Genomic DNA, 15,338 nt, shown 5'->3' with positions numbered 1-15,338 from the left:
TCCTTTATACTGGATGCAGAGACATAAAAATGGTATCCATGAGTTAATGTGACTCAGGGGGAAGTAGTTAAAGGGCTTCATTGCCAAAATCACAAAGTATCCCTTTAATGCTGTGTATTCATATTCCCTACATTTTACATCCCGCAGGCTGTCCCAACACATAATAATTACATGAAATTGCATTCTAATAGTGTAAGAGGTTCTTGTAGAGGTTGACACGAAAAGGTTGTATTCGCTTCCCATTTGAATAGAAAAAGGTTATTAATTTGTTTGATAAGATTGCAGATTTTCTCAGGGGACCCCATTTCAATTTCAGGGGACCCCACCCCATGTTTTGAAACCACTGTATTAGACATGTGGATTGAATAATTCAGGGGTTATCAGCCCACAGAATAGCTAGAGCATTAGATGTCTTAATATGTAGTTGTGGAGCAGTGTCCTTTCTAGAAAATGTGATTCTGACTGAGTGATGTCTCTAGAGACAGGCTCCAATGTGACCACTGCTATAATGTAGTGTCTGTAACATGTTCCTATGCAACATACATCACCCACCTCCCAACATCAACAACAACTGAAAACACAGTCTTGTGTGGGTCGGCTTCATGAGCAAATAAACACCCTCGGCACATCAAACTGCCCAGCAGTGGTTTGGAGACGGTTCATTTGAACGGATATAGACTGTTCCCCTCCTCCTCTCATTCCTTCCCCATGCCTTTCCTTGGCAGTGAAGCCAAGACAAGCAGGCTTTGGAGAGTCCAGGTTGAGGGACACAATGTACAGCCTGTGAAGGTACTACTCGGAGCTCTGTGACCTTCTCTCAGGAACATCACATTGGGGACTCATTAAGGGATTAATCACATGCTTACTTACTTCAATCAAAGAACTGTCAAACCAGCCATATAAAAATGACCAAGAGTGGAGTGTGTGATTGATCAAGTCAGATGTATGGGAGCAAGACTGGTTTCTGGGGAAATAAACTTCATTTCCATGTAAATCTATCAACCCATTCCCAAAAAGGTTATAAATGCACTACAGACCAAAAGCATGTGGACACCTGCTCGTGGAACATCTCATTCCAAAATTATGAGCATTAATTGCGTAAAATGGCGCCAGAGAAGGCAGTCGTTTTACGTGTCCCCAACCGATTGTGTTTGTCCTTTGTTTATAACTTATTTTTGTACATATGTTGCCGCTACCATCTCTTATGACCGAAAATAACTTCTGGACATCAGGACTGCGATTACTCACCACGGACTGGCAGAATCCTTTTTTTCCTTTAACGAGTCTGACGAGCCCAACGCGAACGATATACTGCTTTCTCGGGAACAGGCCCAGATCCCCATGATTTGCGTGAAGAGGCGGAAAATAGGGGCCAGAGGGCCGGCTGCCTTCTGAGAATAATATAGGAGATCGAATAAACCCCCACTTCCTTCCATTCTGCTAGCAAACGTGCAATCTTTGGAGAATAAAATCGATGACCTACGTGCAAGATTAAACTACCAACGGGACATTCAAAACTGTAATATCTTATGCTTCACGGAGTCGTGGCTGAACGAAGACACTATTAACATACAGCTGGCTGGTTATACGCTGTACCGGCAGGATAGAACAGCGGCGTCTGGTAAGGCAAGGGGCGGCGGACTATGTATTTTTGTAAATAACAGCTGGTGCACAATATCTAAGGAAGTCTCGAGGTATTGCTCGCCTGAGGTAGAGTATCTCATGATAAGCTGTAGACCACACTATCTACCTAGAGTTTTCATCTGTATTTTTCGTAGCTGTTTACATATCACCACAGTCAGAGGCTGGCAATAAGACAGCATTGAATGAACTGTATTCCGCCATAAGCAAACAAGAAAATGCTCATCCAGAGGCGGTGCTCCTAGTAGCCGGGGACTTAAATCCAGGTAAACTTAAATCCATTTGACCAAATTTCGATCAGCATGTTAAATGTGAAACCAGAAGAGAAAAAAAAATAAAAATAAAAAATAAACTCGGGACCACTTTTACTCCACACACAGAGACGCATACAAAGCTCTCCCTCCATTTGGCAAATCTGACCATAATTATATCCTCCTGATTCCTGCTTACAAGCAAAAATGTAATCAGGAAGCACCAGTGACTAGATCAATAAAAAAAAGTGGTCAGATGAAGCAGATGCTAAACTACAGGACTGTTTTGTTTGCAGACTGGAATATGTTCCGAGGTTTCCTCCGATGGCATTGAGGAGTACACCACGAGTCATTGGCTTCATCAGAAAGTGTGTCGATGACGTCGTCCCCTCAGTGAGTGTACGTACATACCCCAAACAGAAGCCATGGATTACAGGCAACATCTGCACTGCCCATGGATTACAGGCAACATTCGCACTGAGCTAAAGGCTAGAGCTGCTGCTGTCAAGGAGCGGGAAATCCCGCTATGCCCTCCAACAAACCACCAAACAGGCAAAGCGTCAATACAGGACTAAGATCGAATCATAGTACACCGGCTCTGACGCTCGTCGGATGTGGTTGGGCTTGCAAACCATTACAGACTACAAAGGGAAGCACAGCCGAGAGCTGCCCAGTGACACGAGCCTACCAGACGAGCTAAACTACTTCTATGCTTTCTTCGAGCAAATAACACCGAAACATGCATGACAGCACCAGCTGTTCCGAAAGACTGATCACGCTCTCTGCAGCCGATGAGTAAGACCTTTAAACAGGTCAACATTCACAAGGCCGCAGGGCCAGACGGATTACCAGGACGTGTACTGCGAGCATGCGGTGGCCAACTGGCAAGTGTCTTCAACAAACTAACACACCAAGACAGTCATGAAGAGGGCACGAAAAAACCTATTCCCCTTCAGGAGACTGAAAAGATTTCGCATGGGTCCTCAGATCCTCAAAAAGTTCTACAGCTGCACCAGTGAGAGCATCCTCACTGGTTGCATCACTGCCTGGTATGGCAACTGCTCGGCCTCCGACCGCAAGGCACTACAGAGGGTAGGACCTCTATACGGGCGGTGTCAGAGGAAGGCCCTAAAAATTGTCAAAGACTCCAGCCACCCTAGTCATAACCTGTTATCTCTGCTACCACACGGCAAGCGGTACCGGAGCGCCAAGTCTAGGTCCAAGAAGCTTCTAAACAGCTTCTACCCCCAAGCCATAAGACTCCTGAACGCCTAATCAAATGGCTACCCAGACTGTTTGCATTGCCCCCCCCCCCCCTTTACACTGCTGCTACTCTCTGTTGTTACCATCTATGCATAGTCACTTTAATAACTCTACCTACATGTACATATTACCTCAACTAACCGGTGCCCCCGCACATTGACTCTGTACTGGTACCCCCCTGCATATAGTCTCGCTATTGTTATTTTACTGCTGCTCTGCAATTACTTGTTACTTTTATTGATTAACCATTTTTTTTTTAACTGCATTGTTGGTTAGGGGCTCGTAAGTAAGCATTTCACTGTAAAGTCTACACCTGTTGTATTCGGAGCATGTGACTAATAACATTTGATTTGATAATATGGAGTTAGCTGCTATAATAGCCTCCACTCTCCTGGGAAGACTTTCCACTAGATGTTGCAACATTGCTGCCAGGACTCGCTTCCATTCAGCCACAAGAGCATTAGTGAGGTCGGGCACTGATGTTGGGTGATTAAGCCTGGCTCGAAGTCGGCGTTCCAATTCATCCCAAAGGTGTTCGATGGAATTGAGGTCAGGGCTCTGTGCAGGCCAGTCAAAGTTCTTCCACACCGATCGACAAACCATTTGTGTATGGACTTTGCTTTGTGCACAGGGCATTGTCATGCTGAAACAGTAAAAGGGCCTTTCCCAACGGTTGCTACGAAGTAGGAAGCACAGAATAATCTAGAATGTTATTGTATATTGTAGCGTTAAGATTTCCCTTCACTGGAACTAATGGGCATAGACCGAACCATAAAAAAAAACAGCTCCAGAACATTATTCCTCCTCCACCAAACTTCACAGTTGGGACTATGCATTCGGGCAGGTAGCGTTCTCCTGGCATCCTCCAAACCCGTCAGACGGTGAAGCGTGATTCATCACACCAGAGAACGAGTTTCCACTGCTCCAGAGTTCAATGGCGGTGAGCTTGACACCATTCCAGAACGCTTGGCATTGCTCATGGTGATCTTAGTCTCGTCTCCGGCTGCTCGGCCATGGAAACCCATTTCATGAAGTCTCCGACGAACAGTTATTGTGCTGACCTTGCTTCCAGAGGCAGTTTGGAACTCAGTAGTGAGTGTTGCAACCGAGGGCACATGATTTTTTCACACTATGCGCTTCAGCACTCATGTTCTGTGAGCTTGTGTGGCCTACCACTTCGCGGCTGAGCCGTTGTTGCTCCTAGACGTTTCTCCCAAGGATAAACCAGACTTTTTTCTGAGGTCTTGGCTGACTTCCTTTGATTTTCTCATGATGTCAAACAAAGAGGCACTGAGTTTGAAGGTAGGCCTTGAAATACATCCACAGGTACAGCTCCAATTGACTCAAATGATGTCAGAAGCTTCTAAAGCCGTGACATCATTTTATGGATTTTCCCAAGCTGTTTAAAGGCACAGTCAACTTAGTGTATGTAAACTTCTGACCCAGTGGAATTGTGATACAGTGAATTATAAGTGAAATAATCTGTCTGCAAACAATTGTTGGAAAAATGACTTGTGTCATGCACAAAGTAGATGTCCTAACCGACTTGCCAAAACTATAGTTTGTTAACAAGAAATTTGCGGAGTGGTTGAAAAATGAGTTTTAATGACCCCAAACTAAGTGTATGTAAACTTCTGACTTCAACTGTATATAGTGTATTTCTGACCAGGTCATAGCAATGATAGTTATTTTCTCAGGTTTTCAAAACTTTACGAAGTCATCATCATTCTTTCTATTTCCAAATATTGGATGTACGGCATTGTGATTGTATTCAAAAAGAGAGGAAGTGTATGATGGATTCAAAGCCACCAGACAAAAAGCCAGGCAAAAGTAGGCCAACTTAGAGGTTTTGTTGTTGGAACAAAACCATTTTTAAAAAACAGTTTCCAGCTGGTGAAATAAGTCTGGATTTAAAAACTGTCAAGTAAGAGCTCGGATTTCTTCACTCAAAAATAAAAAACATGAACGTTTGTTATTGCTATTACCTAGCTAGGCTCAAATACACTCCAATTGAACAGTCATTAAAATATCTCAGAATTTAATGGGATACATAAATGATAAAACAATTATAACTGGTGAGGTGAAACAAGGATCATACTGTATGTGCAGAGGTGAACATTTGGTCCACTTCAAAAGGTATATTGTTTTCTAAATGTAGATTTCTTGCCTGACTCAATGTCTGATCTGGTTTTCAAACACAAATGTATGAAGGCCTCTACACAAACAGAGCAGTAAACAGTCCATCCAAAATGTGAAAGTACTAGACTATATTACTCATAGTCTTCCTCTTCTTCCATGCCCTGCTTCTCTCAGGAAAACACATCAAATGTTGAAAATTAAGGTCAAACCACAAAGTAGAGGAATTCTCTCTCTCGGTCTCTGGAGCCCCGGTGTGGTGGATATATTATCTTGTCATAAAGAATGTCCTTCAAACAAAGATAAGTTCAATAATGAAAATAGAAAACAATGAAAAAGCTGTGTAGAATTCTGAGTAAGTGCAGCTCCTACTGAACAGACCTTTCCCATTATAGGGTAGAGAAAGGCCAGAGTGATTTGTTTTGATGAGGTTTATCAGATAAAATATCCACTTACCGGTATGTAAAAAAAAAAAAATATAATAAGTAGAAGAATGCTTTGCAATTAGCCTCTGTTTTTAAGCCTCAGTTGATGGTAATGTAAGGGAAAGGATGGCTTTGGCCAAGTGTTTCAACTGCAAGGCGTAAGTTAATGGTTTGTGCAGGAGAAGAGGACAATTTTCTGCTCCATAGAGGGAGTCTTCCTGCCAACAAACCACCTCAGAGGGGGACAGAGCTGGGTCTGCATGTGGGGTCCTCTGGTCTGGATGCACCTGCTCTGCAGCCACAAAACAAAGCCCCTTCCTGTAGCAGCTCCCTTAACCACAGCTTGCAGAAAAACTGGGTCAGCCAGGCATACGGTACTGCTCAAACGTCCATAAACGCATCCATGGACATTAAGAGTGCCTCTCAACATGGAAAACAAGACGAATCACATAATCCTTTCTCATCTTAAAAACTGTTTCCATACTCTCTACTCACTCACTATTTATTCTCTCTACTGAAGCTAAATCCATCAAGACAAGTGGTCTTGTACACGTTTGTATTTTTGCATCAGATCGCGATAAGATCCCAGGCCAGATAAAAAAAAAAGGTAAGAGTTCAGAGGGAACAAATTACAATTTTGACAGATCATTTTGGTTTACTAAGGCAATTTAGAAAAAAATCTGTTCTGGTGCTCTGATGCAACAAAAAAAGAACAAAAACATACATGCGGTCAATGTTCCCTCTAAACTGTGGCCCCGGAACTGCCAAGCAGAAGAAATATCAGCCTTCACTCAACTTTCTAGAGAACTCCCCGTAATTTAACACTATCAATGTTACCCTTTACTGTGGGAATTGTGATTGAATCAATGCCATAGCTACTTTCAATACAACATAACGAAATAAAACGAATTACGCAAGAATTAGTATGCAAAACTAACTACGCAAGAGATTTTGTTGGCAGAGCACATCGAAGTAGGATTTCTATTGCATTGACAGGCACGACTCCGGCTTGCACTCTACGCAGACCGGTGCGCCATAACCAAATCAGAGCTGTAGTCTGCCTATATGCAAATCGACCATTGCCATATACGGATTTCTGCCATTCCCTTTGAACTGGACTGTTTTACAGCATGAACGATTATTATGCGCTTCTTTTGAGATCAAAGCGAAAGCTGCATGTAGCCACGTGTGTACATTTGGTCATATTCTTTGCTAGTTAGTGATTTATAAGCCAACTTATAGCTAATTTGTAGTCAGAAATGTGGGAGTGATTGCTTCCTACAAGAGCACAAAATGTGAACATTTCTAGCCATCTTTGAAAAGCGAGTTAGGGAAAGAGCTTTTTTTTGTCTTAAATGGGCAGTGTTGTATTTTGAAACAGGCTTGAATAAGCTAAGTAGCCAATAGGCAGAGGGTAGCATAATTTATCTGATTCACTGTAATAATGGTATGGGAATAATAATGCATTTTATTTTGTAAAGTGGTTTCTTGCATCAAACAAAATGTTCAGTCACCTCCCCATCTGAAGGACAAATGGATAAACAGGTTAATGTCAAGCATGCATGTTTTTTTTCAAAAGTCTCAAGGAATGTAGGCCTACATTTAACACCACACATTGGCTGCTTCTGTAGGCTGAATGATAGAACCGCTATTTCCATGTTAAAATGTTATGTGATGCATTTTCTCCATAGTTTTTTTTTTATGGTAGGCCACTCTGGTAGGGCTAGATTATTATCAAATAGTCACAGTAGCCTACCTGGTCACTATTAAAATAGTCAATTAAAGTGTGTACAACCTCAGTGTTCACAACGGAAGTTGCACAGAATTTTCACAACGTTGAAGTTTGCTCTCAGCAGACCTTAAATTTGCTCAGTGCTGCAAAAATTAGAGGGAACAACGCATGCGGTCACCTGCCATTCATTATCGGTAGAGTCTGATTACTGTAGTTAACCAACTTGGTCCTGGAAAACAGTGTTGTTTGCCAACAGCTCTGCTACTGTACAGTATCTTTACACGACCTTGAAAGGAAAAGCAGGTAACTCTTGCATCATGCGGGACAACACTCAGATGGGATGCAAAAAACGAGCATGACCTTTGAGCTCTGTTGAACTTCACTGCCTGGGGACTGATCGTCATGATTAGGGAGATTCAATGTTTACATTATGAGACTGTCATTCATCTCATTCTCCTTTCCTTCATTCTTGTGCTTGGTGTCTTGTTTATCCTCTGTGTTTGGCCACAACACTAAGCTGCTGATCATGATTCTGGGGCTGCTACTCTTTTGCTCTTTAAACAACCAAATAGGGGTTAACTTTTTAGTGACGGGGCAGTATTCGGAAATTCAGATGAATGACGTGCCCAAATTAAACTGCATGCTACTCGGGCCCAGAAGGTAGGATATGCATATTATTAGTAGATTTGGATAGAAAACACTCTGACGTTTCTAAAACTGTTTCAATGATGTCTGTGAGTATAACAGAACTCATATGGCAGGCAAAAACCTGAGAAAAAATCCAACCAGGAAGTGGTTTGTAGTTTTTTCAACTGATTGCCTTTTTAAACTACAGTGTCTGTTGGGTCCTTTTGCACTTCCTAAGGCTTCCACTAGATGTCAACAGTCTTTAGAACCCAGTTTCATGCTTCTACTGTTACTGGGCAGAGAATAAGAGCTGTCTCAAGCCTGGGACCAGTGAGTTGTTTACTGCGTGCTCACGCAGGCGCGCCGCTCCTTCTTTTTCCCTCTGTAATGAATACTCTATTGTCCGGTTGGAATATTATCCAACCGGACATAAGATTTATGTTAAAAAGACCCTAAGGATTGATTGTAAACATCGTTTGACATGTTTCTACGAACGGTAATGGAACTATTTGACTTTTCGTCTCGGGTATTGCGCTCGCGCATTATGCCTTTGGATTAGTGATCTGAACGAGCGAACAAAACGGAGGTATTTGGACATAAATATGGAGTTTATTGAACAAAACAAACATTTCTTGTGGAAGTGGGAGTCCTGGGAATGCATTCCGACGAAGATCAGCAAAGGTAAGTGAAGTTTTATAATACTATTTCTGAGTTTAGTTGACTCCAGAACTTGGCGGGTAACTGTATAGCTTGCTTTGATGGCTGAGCTCTGTACTCAGAATATTGAACAATGTGCTTTCGCCAAAAAGCTATTTTGAAATCTGACACAGCGGTTGCATTAAGGAGAAGTGTATCTATAATTCTTTCAATAACTGTTGTAAATTTTATCAACGTTTATGATGAGTATTTTTGTAAATTTATGTGCTCATTCACCGGAAGTTTTGGGAGGCAAAACATTTCTGAACATCATGCGCCAATGTAAAATGGGGTTTTTGGATATAAATATGAACTTATCGAACAAAACATACATGTTTTGTGTAACATTGAGTCCTGGGAGTGTCATCTGATGAAGATCAAAGGTTAGTGATTAATTTTAGCTGCATTTCTGGTTTTTGTGACGCCTCTCCTTGCTTGGAAAATGGCTGTGTGGTTTTTCTTGTTTAGGCGCTGTCCTAACATAATCTAATGTTACGCTTTCGCCGTAAACCCTTTTTGAAATGGGACAATGTGGTTGGATTAACGAGAAGATTATCTTTAAAATGGGATATAATAGTTGTATGTTTGAGAAATTTGAATTATGAGATTTTTGTTTTGAATTTGCCGCCCTGCTATTTCACTGGCTGTTGGCAGTGTGTCCCGCTAGCATCCCACATGTCCCAGAGAGGTTATTAAGGTGTATCGACTGATCAGGAGAAATGGTCACTTATCAGGCTCAGTAAGGTATCAGGGATCATATCAAGATGGTGCTTAGCCTTGTCAATGTCCAAAAGGCATCTGGTCAGCTCACAAGAAATGGGCAAGGGACACAGAGAGGCAGAGGGAAGAAGAGAGTGGGAAAGACAGAGAGAGCGAAAGTAAGGAGAGAGGAGATGTAGCCACAGTGGAGGCCATGAGGGCTCGCCTCTGACTCCAAAGCTCTCGCCGTGTGGCTAAAACACACAGGCACAATTCTGGCAGCACGCTTTTGTCTACCTTCTCTTCACGCTCCACTGACAGGCTACACATACACCAGCGTTTTGAGTATCTAGGTTTTCCCTACATCAGAGATAACTCTTACTTTGAGACTAACAGCATCAAAATACAGGAACATATGGCATCAGTCAGCCCTCTTTAAATAGCACAAGCCATTGCCTGGCAACAGTACTGATTGGAGCTAATAAAAGTAGAATATACCAGTCAAAAATTGAATAAATGTAATAAACATGTCTTGCAACTGTTATTCAGATTATGTTTCCAGAGGAGCTTCACTAAGAGGCTATCACTGGATTAAAATAAGTCATAAAACAGGAGCACAGATGCTTATGACCTGCTGGGCTTAAGCAAGGGGTATGCAGCGGAGGGTATCTCATGTCCTAAAAAAGATTGTATAAGAGTTCAGCTGTTATAAAGGTAGCAGCTCTGGCTAATTGCTGGTGCAGATCTTACTTGACAAGTAGCTAAATGCAAAGAGGGAGATGGAGCAAGGGAGGGAGGGAACATGAGTGATAGAGAGGGAGAAGGACTGACACATGATGCTTTACAAACACAGTCTAGCAGGGGGACCCGCGAGGAAGGGAACACACCAACCTTTTACGGTAAAAGGCTCCGTCTCCAAACACCCTCTACCTACATAACATGATCCCCAGGCCTGCGGATAGCTGGCATAACTGAGCGCTACTCTAGTATCACGTTGTTCAATTTGAATTCATAAGGCTGGCCAGTGCAACAGCGGGCCAGACTATCTGGAGTCGGGAGGAATATTTCAGAGGAGCTTTATTTATAGCGAGGGGGGGGGGGCTGCTTTTCCCACAACTAAATTTAGTCAGGGGTAAATACTTAAACTGATTACTCAAAACGTTAATAGAATAATAAAAACAGAGAACCCCTCTTAACCAAAGCACGTGTGTACACAAACACACGCACTCACAAGGCCACCGCAGACGTATCCCATGAGGGAAGCTTTCTTTTCTTTCTCTTTTAGCATTTTGCTGGGTGCAAGTATGTTAATGGTTTACTGTTATACAACTGAATACCTTTGAATGTTTGTCCACATTGGGCTTGTTAATCGCATGACTTAGCTGTAGCTGTCTTCTCAGTTACTGAACTTAGCTCCTACTTGCTCGGAGGGAGCCCAAAGGCTGAGTAAACAGAGCAACATGTAGGGTACAGACTGAGCAATTAAGGAGGTAGCATTATCAAATGGACATCACTGAAAGTTACACACAAACTCATCTCTCAGGTTTACTGCTTTACTAAACAGCACAATATATTTAAAATTGAATCTAATGGAGCATTTCAGATACGCCATCTTATGGGTGACGGACATAGCAAGTACAACATATATACCCCACTTAGTGAACACCACAATCTCTATTTATTGAGGTTAGAAGTGAATGGTACAAATACAGACCAACCAATGAGCCAATACACTATCACACTACACAGTTGAAAACATCAATTCTATAAGTTAACCAATAAATGTACCACCCGTTCTACTACATTTTGCCAAAGCATAGGCCTAATTTCTCTCTATTCTCAGCCTTGCTAAGCTCTTATCCTATCCCACCCAGTGAAGGAAAAAAACTCACCGTGGTCTTTCTTGCAGGGCTCTTTTGTATGTGATCCCTTTTGTGGTTAGTGTTTACATCAATGACAGGGCTAGAGACCCTTGCCCCATAGCCGTGGGACACATGGATGTGCACATGTGGAGAGTTAGATAGTTTTTGGTTGGAAACGTGACATGAAATACCAGTATTATGGTAGGGGACTTCCAGAGAAAAGCTCCTTTGTAAGGCGTGATGACAATGGTTTTCCTGTCCATTTCCATTGTCTGCGAGACTGGCACTGTGGCTCTTCTCTGAAAGTTTAGTTGAGGGAAGAAAGCAAGCCGAGGTGCTGCGAAACAGCTTAATGTGGCGAGGGCCACATTCACCCTCCGAGGGGTGGGTTGGAGATTCAGGACATTCAGGACATTCAACATTGACTGTTGTTCTGTTTCTAGATGCCTTCCCAGACATTGGTCGCTGGTGGGCAAAGTGCAGTAGCACACTGGAGTGTTGGTCTAAATTTGCCGAGTGGTCAGCCTTGTCGCGACACGGTCGATCTAAGGTAGCCGAGTGGTCAGTCTTCTCACACTCCTCCATTTTGTCTTTAGGTTTATCCGGAAGCGGAATGTTAAAATGCACCATGGGCCTGGCGTCTCTGAACTCCGCTGACGGAAAGCTGCTCTTAGAGAGTCGCAGGCCGTTCATCGCCGTGGCGATGGACGCTTTCGAGGTACCCGTCTCGTCCTCCTGCGGGGGCTCACTGGGGGACAACTGGAGCTGGTGAGAAGTCTGGTAGGAGCCCCTGGCTGGAGGTAGGGCAGGTAGAGCCACAGGGCTGACCGGGGAGGCTGGTGGTGTATTACAGGGGCTCCTTGGAAATATAACCAGGGAGGAGCAGCGTCTCAGGGGGACCCTGGCTTTCCTACGGGGCAGACTCCTCTCATGGGATGCTCTACGCTGATCTGGGAGCTCTGGCTCAAAGATGCTGCTGCTGCTGCTGCAGTAGCCTGCATCGCTGGCCGTGCTGCTGCTACAGGATACCCCGTCTGAGCCACTGCCCGAACCCAACTCGCCGACCCCTGGCTCCCCGCCCTCAGTGCTGTTCTCCAGCTCTCCATTCAGCTTGCCACGGGGCTGCAGGGAGATCTGCAGAGTACTCTTCTTGCTGACGCTGCCAGTGTTCACCTTGGGTATAAATACGGATGAGTAGCGCTGTAAATTACCGTACTCCGGTGACAGGGGAGGCAAAGCCAAGGCTAGCTGCCCTGGAATCACCTTCATTTGGACAGAGCTGTGCGCTAGGCTCTCTGTGGGGCTGCGGGTTGACACACAGAGAACGCTCTCCTCACCATGGCTGCTCAGGCTCTCTGACAGAGGATCCGTGTTGCTTCTTCTCGACGCAAAGTGCAAGCGGAGCCGATGTGCCATTCGTCTAACGCTCTAATCCCTCTTGGCATGGCAAGAGACCTGCTGGGGAGGAAAACCAAACGGCGGCAAGGCAACTTCTCCGAGTCCCGTTCTGCTCTGTGATTACAATCATTAGCGGCTGCACATAGCCAAAATAGCTCTGGTGACAACCTACATTCCTCTCAGGGCTGCTCTGTAAGGCTAGTAGTCAGGGGAGGCCAGGCACTCTTCTGTGGAGCCACGACCTAAACGCACAAGCCCCTCAGACTGAAGTAACCCCAGTGGTCCCCCTCTATGGAGCTGAACCCAACCCAGTCACAGAGAGCTGCACCAAGGCTTTAAAGGGCAGAACTCCCATTCCAGCCAAACCTCAGCCTTGTTGCAACTGTGCCTTGTGAAATATAGACAGACCGTGTCCGACACCCCCCTGCCTCTTCCAAAAGCCCCACTCCTCCTGGTCGCCTCACTAGAAACAAGAACACAGGAGTCTCTTCGGCATCTCAGACTGGAGAACTGTTCATTTCTGTTTCAGGTCACTCACTCAAGACTCTGGCGCTACTGGATCTCAGCAGCAGCTATGCTTCTAATGTTTCTCCTGCGCTGTGCCCCCACACATATTTTTACCCACTGGTATAGAATTACAGGAAATCAAGAGGAATGAGTTTCAGCATAATTCTATATGAAACTGAGGAATGGGTGTCCTAATACACACACACTTTTTTTGTATGACTATTTTGACAGATGAGCCCTGTAGATAAAAATATACATATCTATACAATAAAAGCACAATATACACGTTCATCATAAAAAACGAATCCACACCATCACACACACACAAAACCATACACACAATGCAATCATAAAATACAAATAAGTTCATTAATGAAGGGTCCCCTAACAGCAGTCTGAAAAGCCCTAGAGGCACCAATTCCCCCAATTTCAGAGTGTTTTGGAGATTGTTCCACATGTAAGGTGCGGAAAAACGAATAGCATCCATACTGGGAAACCACCGTGGCCGGGGAAATATGTAGGGAAGATACTGGTAGTTATTACAAACTGCAAGTCAGCAAGCTCATAAACTGAATGCTTGAGTCCCTCGGCAGCACTTTGAAGCGCGGATAAAGACATGAAAGCTTCAGCTGATGGCACTGTACAAAAACGAAGAACTGAAAAAGAACAAAGGGCTGGAAAATGTAATAAACAATTATGTACAAACTAGAGATGTGACAAATGAAAAATATGTAACTTTCCGTTAAAACAATAAAAATTCATAAAGTTCGACTCTTCCTAACTTTCTCCAGGCCTTTATAGCCTACCGTATACAGAAAATAATATGTTTTGTGGTAACTGCACTGTGATTTGAATTTTGTGGGAGGAAAAAACAATAAAATGTGTTTATCGGTTGGCGATTTTTCTTAACATGATCGATCCCAACTTCGTTTTAATGTTTAAACATTCACACCTACTACAAACAAACTTCACTCCTACAGTAGCTCGGCACATAAGTAGGCAACTATAGAGAGCTTAATTTCATGTATAAAGCAGCTTTGAAAAACAAAGGGATATATGCGGCATCACTTGTCATTTGACACCTCATGTAACAGCCAGTAGCTGGTTTAATTCCCGCTATGCTGTCATTGACATTCCACTCCATATCAACCAAAAGTTATTGTGTGAGGCTGGGGCTATTCTGGGGCATTACTGTCAGCCTGGCCTGCAGCAGGTCAGTTCCATACTGTAATGCTATGAAAGTGGTACAGGCTGGATGTGATAATGACTCACCAGTTGAGACTGACGCAGTCAGGGCACCCACGTCGCACCACATAGTGACTATTCCCACAACAACCCATGATGGGCATGGGGGTATCAGGAAATCTCAGGAGCAACTAAAGTATCAACACTGATATATTGTGCACATGTACAGTATGTTAAGATCTGCGCAAATCTATTGATATCAATGAATTATAATTTACATGAAAGTCCGAGTCAGGCCTACATGGCGTGTCTTAAGTTTGGACGAGGCCCCATGTTTGCACAACTTTAGAACTAAAAGGTAGACTATCCTGGGTCTCAGTCAGCAGTATTCCTGTCACTCCATGCCATCAACAGCAGCTAGGCAAGAGCTCTGGCTAGTTAGCCCCACATAAGTATTCAGCTATGTGGCTGTTGGCAAACCATAACGCTACTAAAACAAATCACTGCTTGGTCATACTTGAGTTAGTTTAATGTGTTCAGAACCAGATAGCCTACCTTTCACTCTTAATAAGACCCAAGGGGATATTCTATTTCCAATACCTGGATTTAATGGAGACAAATGGCTATAAAAAAGGTATAATAGTATTCATGACAAGTTAAAACAAAGGTCTGTACTTTTGGGCAAAACACCAATGTTAACAACCTAGATCTAGACTAAATGTGACTGAGGCAGCGACATACACACAAACATACCATCCTTTATGTATTGTAGATCATACGTGCAACTGGCATTCACTGCTTGATATTGGTCAGTAGACCTCATGAAATAGAGGTAACTGGGTCATTCAAAATATGTGGATGTGACAATTACAGAGACCAGAAATAACCAAATGAAAGCCAAACACACCTGGAAGGT

The 15,338-nt window shown here is 43.5% G+C and overlaps 1 protein-coding gene across 4 annotated transcripts in view; it reads right to left on the bottom strand.

The window, feature by feature from the left end:
• The window catches only part of LOC106562216 (E3 ubiquitin-protein ligase NEDD4-like), a 53,287-nt gene that overhangs the window by 18,556 nt on the left and 19,393 nt on the right, over positions 1-15,338 (bottom strand). Inside the window, exon 1 of one of the 4 annotated variants that reach the window (XM_014126942.2) lies at positions 11,363-13,993. The exons of 2 other annotated variants lie outside the window; for them this stretch is intronic. In XM_014126942.2, coding sequence (XP_013982417.1) covers positions 11,363-12,748 — 1,386 coding nt within the window. In that variant the 5' untranslated portion in view covers positions 12,749-13,993. Of the gene's footprint in view, positions 1-11,362; positions 13,994-15,338 lie in introns of those variants that run through there. One more of the 4 variants, XM_014126940.2, reaches the window with a different exon arrangement.

This window comes from Salmo salar, chromosome ssa11, assembly GCF_905237065.1.
Source record: "Salmo salar chromosome ssa11, Ssal_v3.1, whole genome shotgun sequence".
Classification (NCBI taxonomy): domain Eukaryota; kingdom Metazoa; phylum Chordata; class Actinopteri; order Salmoniformes; family Salmonidae; genus Salmo; species Salmo salar.
This window is presented reverse-complemented; position numbering and strand designations above follow the sequence as displayed.